General features: G+C 40.1%; 1 protein-coding gene across 4 annotated transcripts in view; it reads left to right on the top strand.

Moving 5' to 3' along the window:
• Positions 1 to 19,415, top strand: part of SH3KBP1 (SH3 domain containing kinase binding protein 1) — a 212,161-nt gene that overhangs the window by 17,015 nt on the left and 175,731 nt on the right. For 3 of the 4 annotated variants that reach the window (XM_021552924.3, XM_021552922.3, XM_077781632.1), the window contains exon 2: positions 10,183 to 10,340. In XM_021552924.3, the coding sequence (XP_021408599.1) occupies positions 10,183 to 10,340 (158 nt within the window). The remainder of the gene's footprint in view (positions 1 to 10,182; positions 10,341 to 19,415) is intronic. The other variant, XM_077781633.1, reaches the window with a different exon arrangement.

Here is a 19,415-nt window from a genome sequence, read left to right as displayed (position 1 = left end):
TGGAAGAAATCTAGGATGTCTCCATTTCCCCCCCCAGAGTTCCTCTCCCGAGAGGGAGAGAAAAAGCTGCAAGGAAGGAGGAGCGGGGGGAGCTGCTGCAAGGTGCCCAGTTGTGTGGGAGTTGCTGGATGTCCGGGCATCGAGCCATCCTGGGAGTTCGGACTTTTAACCCTTTCTTGAGAAAATGAAAGCTTTTTGAATTTTCTTTTCTCTTTCTCGGTTTGAAAAAGAAGAAGAGGAACACCTTGGACCCTGGGATGGGATGTTGGAAGGAGGAATTCTGGATGGGAAGGGGACAAGGAGTGGCTTTTAGCTGGACTTTTCCGTGTTAGCTACAACCTGAACTAAATCTTCTCCGTTAAGAGGGACTGTGTTTTGGGAGGATGTCAGTGAGTCAAGAGACTTGCTTCAGCTGAAAAAAAACAAAAGTAGAGTGAACAGAGAAAAGATTAGGGGGTTTGTGGTGGCGCTCCTTTGCCCTGGAAAGGAAAGAGAAGAGAAGAAGATCTCTGTTCTTGAGCCCTCGGCCCCAGGGGAAAGTGGGGGGGACTGTGGTCCCAGACAATGAGGAACTGAACTGTTGTTTTCTCCCCTCTTGGCAGGGCATCCTTGAAAGGAAAAATCCTAAAAGCAGTGACCATCCATGCATTGGTGGTGAGAGCACTGTGCATGGAAAGGAAAAGGGTCACCATAGCAAACTTTTTCTCCGGGCGGTGCCATGTGTAACATGGAAACACAGGATGTAGAGCTGTGTTTCTTGGGGGGGTCTGTAGCACAGGAGAGACTCTGTTCCCTCGATGGACTGAGTATCGATTGCTTGGAGGGTGGAAACCTGATTGGAGTCCAGATTGTGTCTCACTGTAGTTTGTTAGAGTTGAGTGGTGGGGGGAGGAATGTTTTGCAAGGTTTTCATTTGATCTTTGTGTGGTTTTTTTCCCCCCTTCTTTAATTTTCTCTTTTCTTTAATAATAGTAGTTTAATAAAGTTTTTTTCCTGTTATCAAGTTTGGGCCTGCTTTGCTCTATTCTAAATTCCACTTCACAACATTCCAAGTAAAAATCACATTTTCATAGGGGCACTGGCATTGTGCCAGTATCAAACCATAACATTTGGTTCCCTGACCGGGAAAGATAAAATAAGATCAAATAAAATAAGATAAGATGGTAATAAAGTGAATGCTGTGAAATGGGATCAGGAAGAATAAGAGCAAAGCATGTGTTGGGTTTTGAAATGAATTAGGGTGGAAATTTAGTGTAAATTTCTGTTTTATGTAGAATGTGTTAAATGTAATTTTAATAATAATTTTTTTGTAGTCTGTGTTCTCAGAAGCGAAGGGTAGAATGTCGTGGTTTGACACGGAAAGATAATTTTTTCCGGAAAGAAGGGGTCAATTTAGATATTGACCAATTGAAAGTAAACACGCCTCTGAGAACACAGAGGGGTTGAAAGCAGAATTCCCAGGGGAACTCGCTCTCTTTGGTTCCGGTCAGCGTGCAGTGCAAACCTCCCCTGCCCAGCCACGAGCTGGGTGGGGGAGGGGAAGCCCCCATGGCCTGATGGAGGTAACTCCGAAGGGTGGAGAGACTGGAACCGGGCTGGCCCCTGCAGATGGAAGGGTGGAAGAAATCTAGGATGTCTCCATTTCCCCCCCCAGAGTTCCTCTCCCGAGAGGGAGAGAAAAAGCTGCAAGGAAGGAGGAGCGGGGGGAGCTGCTGCAAGGTGCCCAGTTGTGTGGGAGTTGCTGGATGTCCGGGCATCGAGCCATCCTGGGAGTTCGGACTTTTAACCCTTTCTTGAGAAAATGAAAGCTTTGTGAATTTTCCTTTCCCCTCCTCGGTTTGAAAAAGAAGAAGAGGAACACCTTGGACCCTGGGATGGGATGTTGGAAGGAGGAATTCTGGATGGGAAGGGGACAAGGAGTGGCTTTTAGCTGGACTTTTCCGTGTTAGCCACAACCTGAACCAAATCTTCTCCGTCAAGAGGGACTGTGTTTTGGGAGGATGCCAGTGAGTCAAGAGACCTGCTTCAGCTGAAAAAAAAACAAAAGTAGAGTGAACAGAGAAAAGATTAGGGGGTTTGTGGTGGCGCCCCCTTGCCCTGGAAAGGAAAGAGAAGAGAAGAAGATCTCTGTTCTTGAGCCCTCGGCCCCAGGGGAAAGTGGGGGGGACTGTGGTCCCAGACAATGAGGAACTGAACTGTTGTTTTCTCCCCTCTTGGCAGGGCATCCTTGAAAGGAAAAATCCTAAAAGCAGTGACCATCCATGCATTGGTGGTGAGAGCACTGTGCATGGAAAGGAAAAGGGTCACCATAGCAAACTTTTTCTCCGGGCGGTGCCATGTGTAACATGGAAACACAGGATGTAGAGCTGTGTTTCTTGGGGGGGTCTGTAGCACAGGAGAGACTCTGTTCCCTCGATGGACTGAGTATCGATTGCTTGGAGGGTGGAAACCTGATTGAAGTCCAGATTGTGTCTCACTGTAGTTTGTTAGAGTTGAGTGGTGGGGGGAGGAATGTTTTGCAAGGTTTTCATTTGATCTTTATGTGGTTTTTTTCCCCCCTTCTTTAATTTTCTCTTTTCTTTAATAATAGTAGTTTAATAAAGTTTTTTTCCTGTTATCAAGTTTGGGCCTGCTTTGCTCTATTCTAAATTCCACTTCACAACATTCCAAGTAAAAATCACATTTTCATAGGGGCACTGGCATTGTGCCAGTATCAAACCATAACAACTCACTTTAATGTGTACATTTGGGTGTGAAACCAGACTGCTGCAGAAGGTGGTGCTGCCATATGGATGCTGTTACTTGGGTGGAATAGTGCCAAAGAGGTTAATAACATTTCCATTGTGCCTACACACTTCAGATGTCTCACAAGAAACTGATTTAATATCATAGTTTTTGTTGCACAGTAGCAAATCTCTGTTTCTTTTCTTTATCATTTCTTGCTTGGAAAGGCACTGCACAATAACTGAAAACAGAATAAACAGTAGACATTTCTGTCTTCAAGTATTGGTGCATTATTAAAGAAATTCTGACTAGGTCAGTTTAAGAGATTGTAATTAAAAATGTGGCAAGGAAACAAACTAAACAGTGAGAAAAATATTTGTAATTATCAACAAAATAATTTCACCTGTATGTGCAAGACTAATTTGTGGAATGAATGGTAGGACCAGTTAAACATTTAATCAACAGGGTTTTTTCTAGATGTTCTTTTTAAAAATACAGCTGTTAGGTTACATTTTAATGCCTGGTTCATATAATTAGCAATTCAAATTGTGTATTTTAAATCCAAACCACTAAGCATTAAATTAAAAAAATCTTTGTCCCTGACATTGCAGTAATGAGTTGTACTGTGCCAGTCTCCAGCAGGGCTCTTAATAACTAGCTTTGATTCTATTTCATGAGTTTTTATGTTACAGTTTAGATTGATGCTAATATAAGACTAGGAATAGCTGATTTTGTTGGCATGAGAATGAATGTTCTCCTTGTAGATCAAAATAACTTGAATAGCTTTTGATATTGGATTTCATTCCTAATGTACAAAATGCCTTTTTCTAACAGAAAGGGTAGCTAGAATTTGCTGGCTGGGGCAGGTTTGACTTTCAGGCATCATGGGGTACAGTAATTTGAAGAAAATTTCTCTAAAAAGAGAAACCAGATCTGCCTATCCCAGTTTTGCCATTTTATTTTTCTCTTGACTTAAAATGGGTTTGAGTTTTGGCTGCTAATACAACAATCTGTTTACCTTGGCAGAGCTGAGCTTAAGACCAACCTTTGTTGGTTAACAAATAAAATTAATATTAGCTCACTGTCCGTGGAGTGTTTTCTCAAATCGTGAATCATTGTGCAAACTGGGACATAGTTTTAGTCCAGTTCCTGAGGAGAAATCTAGCACAGCATTTCAGGAATCAGGTATGTTGTACTTACAGATGTGAAGCACAACTCTGATCTGCTTTTTCATAACAAACCTGGATCAGCATTTTCTGAAATATCAATCCAGCTTCCAAGTTCCACCTCAAAAGAAAAAAAAATACCAAGTTTGACTGAATGAACTTTTCAAAACACAGTTTGAGGAGGTGCTGTGATTTAGCATGCTTTAGAAAATGAGTTTGATTTAAAAACTGCAACTGCAAGAACCTATAAACTCTAGAGTACTTTTGGCTGTCATGTGCTCTTCAAATTATAGTACTGTGATAAATGAGAATTTTGAGTGATGTCAGAAGTACCCTCCCATCAGTTTGTCACAATTCTGCATGTTTGTTAGATGTACTCTTCTTCCTCCTTCCAAACTGCCCTTTTAGTTTCCTTTGAAGAGTTTATAAACATCTTGATTGTGTGGTCTTACTTTGGTGACTCGTATGTCTCTGCTTACAAGCACTTATGTTACAGTAATCAAATTCTCTGAGAGGAGGCAGCTTTTAAAATATTTGTATGTGTTTTTTAATAAGTGGAAACCTTTATAGACAGAGAAAAGCCTGAACAGTGAAGGGTTGGGGTTTTCTGTTTGTTTAAATAAACCTTCAGTAAAACAAAAGTGATTGAACAGCTGCAGCTGTCTGTATGTGAATTAGTGCAAACTTCAGAGAGACAGCTCCAGTGCCTCCAGTCTACCCAAGGCACTGTAGAGTCAGGTCAACAGCCTCATTCTACCTCTTGGTGCCTCAACTTAAGAGAGAGAACATAATTAATAAGAAAACTGTCATTAATAATGTCATTTTTGCAGCCTTCTTAAGGGAAAACTGCAAGAACAGCAACAAATTCTAGAACTCTTGAAAAATATGGGACTTACAGAGGGGGAGAGTTTGTCCTCCTTCATTATGTCTCACTGCAGTCTGAATGTTGAGGAGTGTTTGAAGAATCAGTAGTTGGAGCCAGCCTGAATCCCTGCTGCATTGCCATCTCCTCCTTACAGCTCTCTACCCACCTTCTAGCTGCTTAGGAAGAGCAAGGCAGTATGTAATTGCAAAATCAGAATAAGATTTTAAAGCTTCCTAAGTAGGGAGGAGAAATTACTTGACACGTGCAAAAAGCTTTGAGTCCTGAAAGCAAGTACATCCTAGTAGACTGCTTAAAAATGAAGATACAGGACCTTGCTTTCAAAAGATCTTTCCTGGGGTTCAACCAGACTGGAAATACCCTGCTGAATAGTCTGAATTTTTGCCTTTTCTGAGCCACAGTCCTGTTGTGGAGATAAAAATTTTCATTGATGTGTGTACCTTGATGCCACTGCTCGAATCCAGTAGTCTTTGGAGAGCTATTGTGTAAATACAGCTTCTGATCCAAATGCACTGGTTGGTCTGGGGTAAACTGTATGTATGTGTGTGTGTGTGTGTATATATATATATATATATATATATACACACACATATGTATATGGATAATATTGATACTAATTTAGGGACTCTAGTTCATATATTAGAAATATGTGTAAAAATTTGTTAGTTGGCTGAACTCAGAGGGTTGGGCTTTCCAGACCTTCAGGTCCCTATGGTTTCAAGAGCCCAAACCCACAACTTTCCTGAAAGAAGGGCAGATGAAATCTGTGCCTCTTGGGGTGGATTTAGAGATTCACAGAATGGCAAGCCTGAAAACCTGAAGTTTAAAACTTCTGATCACAGAAGGACGGTTCCTGCTACGCCTCAAGGTCTGCAGTTAGAGAACAGATTGAATGCTTTTGTAGGTGATGGGGGTTTTGGTGCTCAGTCCAGTGAAGCACCCAAGCTGGTAAATCTGAGCCATGCAGAAGCACCAGGAGAAAGTGGGAAGTGGTAACAGTAGGGAAATTCCCTGCTGCAAGTGTTCGAGACTCCCATCTGCTGGCCTGACCCGACCTGACCTGTCATCTAGAGAGACTTGTTGACTTTCAGGATCTGGAACACTGTGGTAAGACTGCCAAAGCTTCTCTGGCTTCACATTACTACTCCCTGCTGCTCTCCCATGTAGGTTTCAATTATATCACCTGAAGGAATCTGAAATTATCAGCTGGATTGTATAGTTCTGGGGTGATGACCAAGAGTGTGGGAGCCTGAGTGGATTCTCCTTGATCCTTTGGGTTAGAGCAAAGTACTCTAGCTGAGCACTTTGATGAGTGGAGAGATCCTGTGAGTAAGCTGGTTACATAGATGGTGTCAGCAACAGAATTCTAGTTTTATGATCATGAGGGTCTTTTTGAGGGTTGCTTGGAAGATATGGGATTCACCTGATTAAAACAAAAGCATCTCTGCTAGCTATCTTGTGAGCAATTGGTGGACCAGGTTGGCAAACAAAATGTGATAAAAAACAATGGAGACCTTGTAATCAAAAAAATCAGGACTGATGGAGGCCTTTCCCAAACATACCCATACAAACAAGGAAGTGCTTTTCAGAATTACAGGGAAAACTCTGCTACTCTTTCTGGGAAGTCAGCACGGATGGTTGCCTCTCTGAAATGTCTGTGTGTTCGTGCAGACAGTATGGAATGCAAAGAAGAGGAATTATATGTCTGCATGCAGTTTCAGAGTTATGATTTTGTTGAGATTGTGAAGATACAATAGGATAGTTCATATTCAATCACCCTGATATCTGCTGGAGAGATAGTGTAGCTTGTTTATGTGCTGGGTTGAGTGAGAGCAGTTCAGGAGGTTTCTGGAGTGTGTTGTCTACTGGATCTCATACCTGCAAACAATGAACTGTTGGGAGATCTGAAGGCTGAGGGCAGCTTTGGCAGAACTGACCGGGAAATGATAAAGTTCAGGATCCAGAGAAAAGGGGATAGGCAGAAAGCCAGGTTGCAACCCTGGGCTTGAAGAGGAAAGACTTTGGCCTGTTCAGGACTCTGAAACTAGTAGGAAAGTTCAGGACAAGGTAAACCTTCCCTCAGTGGAAGAGAATCAGGTTAGGGAATATTTAAACAAACTCGTCATATGCAAAGCCATTGCCCTGGTGTGGTATGTCCTGAGGGATCTAACTGATATTTGGAGGTTCCCCTTGATGGTCTTCAAAAAGTTCCTGTGATTAGTAGAGCTTCATTAAAACCAGAAGAATGTACATCCTGTCTTCAGGGAGAGCAAGAAGTCTTTTTTTTTTTTTTTTTCTGAAAACTACGGGCTGGTCAGCCCCATGTGAACCATTGAAAGATGATGGAACAAATAATTCTGGAGGCCATTTCCAAGCATATGAAGGACAAGAAGGTGGTGGGAGCAGTCAGTGTGGATTTATGAAAGGGAAGTCACGTCTGAACAATCTGTTAGTCTTCTACCATGAGATCACTGACTTGATGGAGTGAATGTTGTTTATGTTGACTTCAGCAAAGCTTTTGTCAGTGTCTGCCATTAAGTTGACAAAGTGATGAGGTGCAGTAGAGGTGAGTGGAACAAACTGTCTGAAATGCCAGACCCAAAGGGCAGCAGGAGCTCCAGCTGCAGGCTGGCCACTGGCAGAGGTGTCTCAGGGGTGGGAAATGGGGCTGATGCTGCTGAGTGTCTGCAGCAATGGGCAGGAGGACAGGGCAGAGAGGAGTCTGAGCAAGTTGGCAGGTGCTGCAAAACTGGCAGCGTTTGACTCTGCAGAGGGTCGTGCTGCCATATGTAGAGGCCTCAAGAGGCTGGAGAAATGGGCTGCCAGGATGCTCATGAGCAGAGGGAAATGCCAGGTGCTGCAGCTGGAGAGGAATAATCCCAGGCATGAGTACAGGCTGTGCCTGGGTGTCTGGGAAGCAGCTTTGTGGAGAAGAGCCCAGGGATCCTGGCGGCCATGAAGCAGAGCATGAGGCAGCAGGGTGTGCTTGTGGCAGGGGCAGCTGCTGGCTCCCTGGGCTGTTTCTGGCAGAGTGCTGTGGGCAGGAGGATCCTTCTCCCGTTCTCCTTGCTGGTAAGGCACCTTTGGAGTTGTGTGTCCAGTTCTGGGTTCTCAGGTACAAGAGAGAGATGGAGAGAGTGGAGTGAGTCCTGTGCAGGGCCATGAAGGTGTTTGAGAGATTGGAGCCTGTGACATCTGGGGAGAGTCTGAAAGAGATGGGACTATTCAGTCTGGAGAAGAAAAGGCTCAGGCTGCTCATATTGTAGTGTCTGAAAGCATTTTTAATCTTAAGGGTGATCAAACACTGGAATTTCCATCCTTTGAGATACTCAAAACTTGGCTGCACAAGGCCCTGAGCAATCTGTGCTTTAACTGTTTTTGCACTGAATAAGGGGATTGGTCTACAGATGTGCCTTCCCACCTCAAAAGCTGTGTGATTTAGGCAGTGGTTAGTGGTTTGTACTGCACGTGCAAGCTGATAATAAATTAGGTACCACCGGGGGCTATCCTGAAACTTCTTCAGTCTAACATCTTTATCGAGTACTAGAGAAAGCAGTGGAGTGCACTCTCCTCATATCTGTAATTTCCACCAAATTGGTGGAACAGTTCATTTGTTAAAGAGTGAAGGGACCTGAATCTAGAAGTGCTCTGATTGTCTGGCTTGGAGAAGAGAAATTGGGAGATCCAATTGAGCCTGTTGAGAGAAAACCTTTTTCCTAGTCAAGCAGTGGAGCAGATTCTACTGCATGCTCTACCTGCCTCTGTAGGAGGAGGTTGGAGGATTTCAAGACCCATGTGGGCAAAGCCCTGAGTAACCTAGTTTGGCCTCACAGCTGGTCCTGCTTTGAACAGAAAGCTGAACTAGAGATGTGAAGTCCCTCTCAGCCTGAATGACTCTGATTTTTCAGTTAAGTTTCACTGACAAATTTTTCATGTTCTGTTTGCATGTCAGCCGTTTGCATATGTGGTGCCACTCTTTTGCTGTTCATTATGTAGTTTAGCAGTCCTCTTGTAAACTGTTTTTTTAATGGTTTTTGACTTCACAGAATACTTATTCTGTGGAATAGAGGAATATTATAAGCCATAAACTTGTGGCTGGTATGTATCCAGAAGTCAGAACACTGCTTTAGCTATGACTTGCATGCTCTGGAGGAGGGAAGGAGATATTCAGCATTGTGACTGTGTGACATTTTGGGGGTGGAAAGAAGTAACTCTGCTTTCCTGTCAACTTAATTCTGTTTAGTATGCAGGGTTTGTTATTCAGGCAGAACCTTTTTGCTGCCTGTGGTGTAATGGTTAGCTTTGCTTTGTGAGCTGGTATTGCCTGTTTGCAGGCTAGAGCTTGCAGGGTTTACATGGTACAGTCTGCAGAAAGCAGTTGCCTGTTACTAGTTCTCACTTTGCTGTTTCAATGGTTGAAGTGCTAAATGTTTGGCAGGAAGTCTTGGGATGAGCTTTTCCACTGAAGAAAACAGGAATAAGGTTTACAGATATGGCTGTCCCAGACCTCACAGATCTGGCCAGTAAATGTTTGCTGAACCACTAAATATAACTATGGCTTCCATGTTGAGTACCCCAGGTGTATTAGTTTTGATCCTCTGAAGGAATTTTTCAGTCTTTATGACTTCCTTCATTCTCTAGAGACTTTCTTGTGTGTATGATTTCAAGGGATTGGGAGACTTCTTGGGAAAAGACAGATATGCCATGTAATGGTAGCAAGTTCATAATGCAACTCTGATAACAGACATTAAGAGCAGTAGAGGTATATAATCTTAATTATTTGATGCATAATCACAAGTGAAAGTAGATCTCTTTGATGAAATCCTGTGAGGGCATGTTCATGCAGCAAAGTTTTGCATTTCTGTATAAACAACAGTGAAAATCATGATGAAAAAAATTCTTGTTAAATAATTTTTATGTTGATAGTGATGTATTTGGCAAGGTAGTTGCTAAATTGTTGCTAAATTGTATTTAGCAAGGTAGTTGGCTCAGGATGCTTATGAATTTGAGAACCTTTCCATATTTATTTCCATATAAAATAAAATGCTTTGAAAGCCCTGTGAACAAAAGGTAAAACTGTCCAAGAAATAAAAATAAACTTTGTAATGCTTCCAGAATTAATATTGCTGAAGCATCACTAATTGATTTCCTTTAAAAAATAAAGAAAAATGCATGTTGCCTTTACCATGATGAGCTTTCTTGTGTGTTTTTTCACTTTGGCCTCTTTTGTATCAGTTACCCATGGAACATTACCATTGCATATTGCTTCTTTGATGTACTCTCTTGGTTAAACAGAATATATGACTTTCACTGAGAATACATGACTGCAATGGTGTTTTCTTATGCCTTTGAAAGGCAGGAAAACTTAAATGTAGTCAATAATTGTGCATATATGTGTTTCTCTTTTAGTGGAGGCGATAGTGGAGTTTGACTACAAAGCTCAACACGATGATGAGCTGACAATCACTGTAGGTGACATAATCACCAATATCAAGAAAGATGATGGAGGCTGGTGGGAAGGACAGCTCAAAGGCAGAAGAGGTTTGTTCCCTGACAACTTTGTAAGAGTGAGTACAAAGTGGAACTGTTTTTGTGTTATGTGTTTATGTTTTATGTACTGTGCTGTTCAGGCTAAATATCAGCCTTTATATAATCTCATATCAAAACCATAATATATTGCATATGCACATGTATTGTGTATATAGGTATATTGCATATATATAATGCAATGTTCTATTGAGACAACATTACAACAAAAAGATTACTTCCCTTGCAAAGACAAGCTGAAAATAAAAGAAGCTACCCCTACATTTCTCTGGTGTTCAGTGAAAATACTTGACTTCATGGTCTAAGAAGAAAGTGGTTATTCTAGAACAACTTATAGGCCATTGCATTTTAAATACTTTGTCTTCTCTGTAACAGATTCTGCTTTTCCCAAATGTTTTCTTAGGTTTTATAGAAGCTTTTTTTGGTGAATATTTATTCCTGGCTAAACTAGTTGAGAATAATTAGATTTTTCTGTACAGTTGACTATAAAAAATTTTAAAGAAAAGATTAATTTGTATTCACGTAATATACCAGATAACTTGCAGTAATCCTTGTTTTAGGACAACCATTCATAGGTTTAGAAATAAATTATTTTTTTTACTGGGCATCTGTGTTTGCACACATATGCCTGCACATACGAAGCCAGCTATTAGTACCTCTGGTCCTCCTTGATTTGTCATTGCAGATGTAGGCTGTTAATTTCCATAAGTTTCCATAAACCTGGCTCTCCACAATGGAAAAGAGACCAAAAACGACAATAAATTATGTAAATAAATTTTATGTTAATCTTTTAGTACAGCTTCTGAGGATCTTTGGTACTTTCCCTTTTCTAAGGGTATAAGTGTCTTTCTTTTTTATTTTTTTAACTTCTTCTACTGTTGTGTGTTTAGACATATGGACATAATGAAGTAATTTCATTTTGCTCCCATAGTGCTGCATATGTCGAGGTCACTGGGGAAGTGGTCTGGCTGTGAGTTTAGCCAGCCCATAGCAGGGGGTGTGGGGGTGGACAGGGAGCCCCGAGGGGCTGCTGTTATTTCTGTGGGGGTGAGCACACACCCTGATCCTTGCTCCTGTCATTGGCAAGAAGAAGGAGCAGTTCTGTGTGTGTGAGGCAGCAAAAATTAGGAGCAAGCCAGGGATTCAATGAGAGGAAAGGGCACGGTGGAGGACAATGAATAATCTGGTTTTTGCTTATCTCTGAAAATACACACTTTGAGCTAGGGGAAAGAAACTGTTTTGGTATTCATTGTGTATTGGTAATATTTTTCTGCTTGAACTCTGGTGAAGTGAACTGTGGGACAAATGCAGACTTCCTCTAGGCTTTTTCCTGGCTGATATTTTAAATTTGCTGCTGATTTTAGGAGGTGTCAGATTTAGTATCCTAAACAACTGCAGCCTATGAATGTCTGCTATGGGAACATAATAATCTAAAGATTTGTAAGTTGACACTATTAGTACTTAATTTTAAGGCCTCTTCTTTCCAAAACGACTTCAAACTGTGGCATCCTGTCATATAATAGCTTTTTTTAAAATAGAAAGTTCTAAAACAACAGTAAATGGTTTAGGTTTTGTCTTCTCATGAGATACCACTCCCTGCTCTTTCCTTCCTGCCTTTTTTTTTTTTTTATCAGCATCCAGGGCTGTTTTCTAAACAACTAAAAACCACATTGGGTTCAAGCTGAGAATGAGGAAGAATTTAAAGTCAAAGATGTTTTTTGTAACTGGGCATTTTCTCTCTAAACTAGGTAAGATGGATTAGAAGATACACAGTTACTTAGAGTTAGTTTATGAATGTCTTGAGTGGAAACCTTAATTTTTCTTGTTTTTCTTGTGCGTTCTCCTAGATGGAGAGCTACAGTCAAAACAGCAGTCCCATTAGAAATCTTGTTGAGCATAATCACTCTGCCCATTAAGATTATAACTGTGAACTTTGTCGTGATCATGGAAAATTTTTTAACAAGTGAATGCAGTGTTTGGCTCTCCTGCAGTGAGTTTATGCCCCATTGGCAAAGTGTGTGTCAATAAAGTAATTGAGAAGCAGGCAAAAAGGGATACTACAGACAAGTAATGGACTTGAAGGCTATTCCAAATTCCTACTTCTTATCAAAATTGGTTCTAAGAGTAGTTGAGAAAGTTATCGAAAGGTTAAAAACTACAAATTAAATTCTTGAAATACTTTGCATTCTACCTTCATGAGGCAGGAATAATTTCTTCTGGAGAAGAGCTTTTCCTCCCTGTGATTTTATTTTCTTTTGAATAAATTCATGATGTTGGGGTTTGCAAAAATTGAAAGTTTGCTAAAAAAAAAATAGTGGAATTAACACTGTAAAGAGTACTGAAAGGTTTCTGTTAACATTTCTGTGCAGATTCTGGAAGTCAAGTTTGGAAAAGAATAAGTAGAAATCAGAAATGGAAAAATTAGAGAAATGCAATATATTGGAATGTTTATGAAAGGACATTCATTTGGAGTGTTACTTAAGAAATAAATCCCCCATATTTTTCAAGGGAATGTGAAATAGGTTGTGAATGTGCAAAAGACTTTTGGAGTTGCCTGTTGTAAATGCATTTTTAAATTTCTTGGAATAGATGCAAGTTGGGAGACCATTGAAGAGGAGTTGCCTGAAGGCAGATGTGAGACAGAAAGAGGAAAGGGGAGGTAGCAGTGATATATGTGAGGTACATACGCAGTTATTTTTTTTTCAAGGGACTTTCTCTACGAAGTTGCAGCAGAGGTGCTTCCTGTTCTTGAATCTACGAAACAACTGCTTTGAATTTTTTGTGTATTTATACATAGAGTGACAAAAAAGATGGATTCATACCCTTCTTATGCTCTGAAATTCAATATGCAAGGCGTAACAGAAAAGGTATTTGAAATTTGTTTTCTGTTTCTTTTTTCATTGCCTAGTAGTCTGCGGCTGTGGCCACTCGGAAGATTTTGAGGTAGAAGTTTTTTAAATATGAGAAAAATCTTTGGTCTCTCTTTAAGATCTAACTTACTTCTGTCAACACTTGAAGATACCCACTTTTGTTAGAGATAATGGTGATGAATGTATGGTAAGAAACGTATGAAAGTGTATCTGGTTGTTGTCTTCTGTTTTCTTTCAATTTTTCAGGCAGAGAAATAGAGGTATGAATGGAGAACTATGTACTCTTCCTGGTGTCTGTTTTAGTTCTGTTATGCAGCTGACAAAGAGGAGGTGTCAGGGGTAATTATTCATTTATATGATATAAAGTTGGTTTTTGATGGCTTTCTAGCTTGAAAACTTCAACTTGAAATCCATGCTGTGCAGTGTAAAACTGTTTGTAAGTGTGACGGCATCCGAGACCGATAGATTTTGCTGATGGCAGATGAAGATGTAGAAAGCAGGAAACTGGTGCAGAGCCATGTTTGCTGGCTTTAATTTTCAAAGTCATTTCTATGTGGGATTGAATAGTGTTACACTGGTAAACTGAATCTGCTGCATGTAAAACCTGAAAGCTTCTCTGTACTCCAGAGGACTTGCCAATATTACTGGCAGAGTTGGAGAGGTAAATTTATCTTAAGCAGGAAGTGTAGTGTAGTTGTTTTTGGAATTCTGGTGTATAGCTTGTGTTTTAGGATGAGTGAAATGGGGCAGGGATTTGTGTAACTGTACTGCTGCCTCGGGTCAGAAAAACAATCTGGATTTCTTGTTATGCAAGCAGAATACAATCTTTAAATAGTGCACATTAGTATTAGGATGTCAAAGATGTTCATGCTGAATCATGGTGCAGATCCTTATCTGTTGCTTATTATTTAATTTTCTTCTCTGTATTTGTTTGTCTTTATCACAACCAGCCAGAGGTTGCTAGGGGACTGAGAGTGATTTCTTGCTTGAGACCCTTGTGCTTGTTACACACCCCTATTGATCTCTGTTCATGCTTTCATAAAAACCTTTTCATAAAACATAAAAAGGTCCTGTGCATATTCCGGGGCCCTTTGCAGCTGAAGTTTGTGCTGCTGGGCAGGAAAAGAGAATATTTCCCATGTCTGAGAATACTTGGTATAAGGCTTGGTACCTGCCAGGGCAGAGAGCTGACCAACTCCTGCTGTCTTTCCCTGCTGCTTTGCCACAACCATTTGCAATCTCTGCCACCTCTGTGACTTCCTGCCTTTTCTCTGGGGTTTGTAGGCTCTTAAGGCCTTCACTGCTCTCCTCAGCAGTCTGAGTACTGCCAAGAAGTGATGTCTGGGTCAGCTTTGCCTCAGTAGCCACTTGTCATAAGTTCAGTCCCCATACAGGCCATTCACTTAAGAGTTGGACTTGATCCTTATGGGTCCCTTCCAACTCAGAATATTCCGTGATTCTGGGGAAGCTGTGGCATTAGCAGAGGCATTGAGGTTATATGCAGACTAGGGAAATTATTTCTGTCGGTACTTAAAAAGATAACTTGCTTTATGGGTCAGCGAATTGTTATGCTGGGGTACTTTTGATTTGTTTTTTTGGTGTTAGTTTTTTTTTCTCTTTTTACACACTTGGCAGGAATTTGCAGCTCATTTAATGAACTTTTTCTTTTGTTGTTTTTGGAAATTGTACTAGAATACTGTCTACATATTTGTTTTCAGGAATTGTTTTAGATTGTGGAAATCTAAATGAGAATGAGAGTCAGGAGTACTAGCTTCTTATTCCAAGTTTTGGGTAGGGCCATTAAACTTGTTATCCTTACAGTGAAATGCAAGAGAATATAATCATGTGAAAATGTTGTCTCTGAGGTTTTGTTCCTGTCAACAGCAATCAAGATTTTATGAGGAGAAATGTAACATCACAGGCTGTAATTATTTACTATTGCTGTTGTTATTACTCTTACAATGGTGAAAGCAAAACTAGTAAAACAAAATCTTTCCCCATTTCCAGCCCATCTCCTCACAAAGACACAGACTGACCAAGATTGTCTTGTGCCAGTCAATAATCTGTGATTTGGCTGTGTTCACTCTTCTAAGGAATTGAGCACAGAGCAATGACAGCACTCTGGGCTGTCCTGGATGCCCAAGGCTCATGACAAACAATGTCACACCTCAACCTGTTCATCTGCATTCAGAGGAGGTGAGGGAGCTCCAGTGAGGCAGCTGCCCTGGTGTTGGGCCTGGAATTGATCTGAAACTCCCTGGCAGTGAGGGAGGCTCTTCCCCATTGCTGTCTTAGGGAGCTGGTGCTGTTCCCAGCCGGATGGAAACGTGCTCAGTGCTGGCAGCAGGATGGATCCCGTATGTTTGTCATGGCAGCAGGCGTGGAGTTGGCTCTCCTGTGGTGACCACTTTGTTGGATATGTTTTGATGGCAGGCTTTTAGGGGAGGGGTCACTCAGGGGAGTGTGGGGGTGTGGAAAAGAGGAAAAATGGTGGTGATTTGTGTCTGTCAGCTGTTGGATGTTTTGTGGGAATTTTATGAAGTATGTGAAAATAAGACTACGTGCAGCAGTTGTGTAGTGAGCACACAGTAATGTGAAGCTTCAGTGTTGAAGTGTTTACTTGTTAGTGACTAATACATTATATTGCAAAAAGTAACCTTGTGAAAAGACAGTGGCTTACTTGTAGTTATATACTGATAGAACTGATAAAAATTCTGCCATGGATCCAGCTTCTCCCATGGCAGGGGGAGTTGAGCTAAATGATCTTTATATCAATTAAATACAAAGGAGACTCAATTGCTTCCTCTTCTTGCTCAGGCTGGTTTTTGTAGTCTTAAGAAAACCTTAATATAGCATTCCAGTTTAAAATACGCTATTGTTTAAATTGTAAATTACAAAACTCTTAATTTAAGCTAAAAAGGAAACAAGTACTATTTTTTCTTTCTTTCCTTCCTGAAGCTCCAAGACATGAGGATAATCTGATCAGAAATTGAAACAAGAGCCCAATGTGCCATCTAGAAGTCATCTTTTCAAATATATAATTTCTTTGGAGCTATAATATAGTAATTCTTTAAGGTAGCTTCCATTTATTCAGAACTTAGTTTTATGTTATTATTTGAAGTGTATGTTATACAAAGAATTCAATGTGGTTTTGGCAATAGTCTCTTTAAGCAGTCATAAGGATTTATAGAATTGGCAGGATTAGATGGTTCACAGCATTTCTCCAACCTACTCCTAAAAGCTTGTAAGGCAAAGAGAAGGTATAAAAAAAGTATAAACTTATATTGTGTCTTCCCTGAAATCAGTTTTCTTTTCTTTTTTTTTCCCCTCTGGCAACCTTACAAGCTCCGGATGTTTTTATTTTCTCTGTAGATTGTGTGTGGGTGGATATGTTAGTAATCCATGTATTTTGGTCTGATTCATTTTCACACTTGGCCTGGCAATTGTTTTTCTGTTGGAGGAGGCTGCTGTGAGAAACTCTTCTCTGTAGGTAGAATCTGTAGAGGTTCTTAGCAGTATTTGCATACAAGTGTTCTTGCAAAACATACTTCTACAGTTTTGGATTTGAAGAAAGTACAGCTATGTATCTGATTTTTCCTGACAGGACCAAAAACCTCATTAAAATTCTTAAAACACAAGCTCCTAGAGATTGAATTGCAGTTCAGTCTCACTGCTGTTTGAAGCTAACCTGAGAATACTTATACTTCCACCTTCTTTGCAGTTTAATTGCAAAGCCCTCAGATGGATTCCTTTAAGTTTAGGAAATATTTTCTGATTTTAATGGTTTTAATATTTGTTTGCAAAAAAGGGTATAAGAGAAACAGTATTCTGAAAGCCTATGGAGTATCTGCAGCATTTAATAATCATAATGGTGAATGGTTGTGCTTCAGTCTTCATCTGCCAAATAGTCCATTTACATAGAACAATACAGCCTGTATCCAGCCTTCATCTACTGATTATCTTTTTATTTTTCTATATTACTAAAGAGTTAACAGTAACAAAGAATGAAGATGAGAGTAACAGGGACATGTAGGAAAAAAAGAGAAAGCTAGAGATTGCTGCTCTAACTGATACTCTTTAGTTCTGATCAAACACTGTGATTTATTAACAGTAAATACATGTGTGTATGTGGGGTTTGTTTAGTGGTGTTCATTTTTAATTTATTTGGATAAGTTGTTGTATTTAGGGTTTACTTCTATGTCCAGAAGTGCTGGTTTTTCCTGAAGTATCATGTGTAGACCATGTAACAGTTTTCATGTTTTTATAAAGTGAATATCAACTGGAATGACAAACTACTTGCACTATCTACTGTTGGAAGTAGTATTTGACTAATTAGAGATCTGTATTCTGTTCCTGTAAGTGCTGCAGTTTCCTCCTAGAATCTTTTGGGAACTGTTAGGGAAGCTGATGGTGAAGACAGTCCTTAAAGGGTCTGCCATTTCCTACTGTCACTTAATTATGTACTCTACTAGAATTTTACTGGCACTGTTAGTAAAATTATAATATGACAGAGTATATTGGAGCAGTTTAGGTTTATGAGCAGAACGTGTTGTTCTCTTCAGAGCTGGAAAGAGCCGAGTGTATATGAGCCTCTTAATCCTGATTTTTTGGCTTTGTTACAGCCATATAAAATATATCATTGTTTATATATAGACACTCTAGTTATTCAGTTACCATGGAAAAAGTCAAAGGTGCAGGTAAACAACCATCATGAAATAGGATGGGTTATTTACTCACTCTCACTTCAGACTTCAGTGATGGATACTTAGCGCCAGTGGTCATGACAGGAGGTGGTGACGGATGGAAGGTAAACAAGTAGAGCGTACATTTAAAAAAATAACATTGCTATTTCCCACCCCGGGAGAAGGAACAAGACAAACCTTTCATTTTTACAGAAGGTGGGAATGACTTTTGCTTTTATTGAATATTTTTAATGGGAATATCGAGAGAAATAATGCATCACATGCCATTCAAGAATGTGCAAGGTGATGTGTGTATGTATCTGGTGCTTCACAAAACCTTAATTCATCCATTTCCTGCTTGGTGAGGACTCACTGCACCTTTTGAAAGATTGGGTCTTAACTCGTTCTTCCAGAGAGTCTGCATTTGCCTTCCCAGAGGCAATAGGCCAGTATTGTCAAAAGCCCTGATTAAAAACACTCTTCCAACAGATACTGTCTCTAAAACAAAAACTTCTTTTATAATTTTCATGATTGCTTCAGGATACAAGATACTGCCTTTATTTTGGCTGGTTCCTTACAACCAGCGTAGCTAAGCCTTGTTTTCCCTTTTAAACATGTTTTGGTGTGTTTAGGCTGCTGATTTATCTGTTACTATTTACCTATTAATCAATAACACAAACCAAATGAAAATCTCTTTTAATACTTTTGGCTGAAAATTATTCTCTTCCTACTTGGAGCCAAGAGCATTACATCATTCAGCTTTGATTTTGCCAACTTGTTTAGAAGACTTTTGATTGCTTGAATGATCTTTTGATTTTTGTTCCCTCACCCCAAGCTTCCTAATCATGATGCCCCAGGACTTTGCCAGCAGGTGGGCAGACTGCCTCTCCTAGTGCATGGTGTTGTCATGTTGTCTGCATGGCACTACAGAGACATGGTTCTTAAATTATCATCAGCCATTGCCAAATCACTGGGCCAATGAATGCCTTATAATTAGAGGCAGAAGAAAGTAAGATGCAAATCTTCATGTTTCTTTTATGCTTCTTCAGTGTCCCATGGCTCAATTTTATTGTGCTATTAAAATGTAATCTGTTCCTCCTTTAAAAGTCTCTCTAAGCTGACCTGAGTTATTCTCCTTCCAGAATCGAATTAGAGAAATATGGATGGAAAATGCCTGTAATTCAGAGCTACCACATTATCTATCACTGAAGTTGATAGAATGACAAAGAGGACACAACAGTGCTTGTGGGACTGAGCATTGCATTTCATGATTCTTAATTGTTCTGTGGTTCTGGTTCTGCACAGAAAACTTTCTCGTTTCTGTATTGTTAGCCCACATGTTTTTACTAGGTTGTTTGAACTTCTGCAGCCTGCCATTCAAAGTGAAAATTGTTTAGAGACTAGTCAAACTGGTGGACATCAGAGGAAAATGTTGAGTAAGCAGAGGGAGAAGAATGACTCATTATACTGTAAAATAAAAGCTTTTTCTTAAACTGTCATCCCTTTCCAGGTGTTTTCAGAATTCCATATATGTATGTGTCCA

The sequence above is a fragment of the Lonchura striata genome, chromosome 2 (assembly GCF_046129695.1).
Source record: "Lonchura striata isolate bLonStr1 chromosome 2, bLonStr1.mat, whole genome shotgun sequence".
Classification (NCBI taxonomy): domain Eukaryota; kingdom Metazoa; phylum Chordata; class Aves; order Passeriformes; family Estrildidae; genus Lonchura; species Lonchura striata.
Note: the sequence above shows the minus strand (reverse complement) of the source record. Positions and strands in the feature narration are given on the sequence as shown.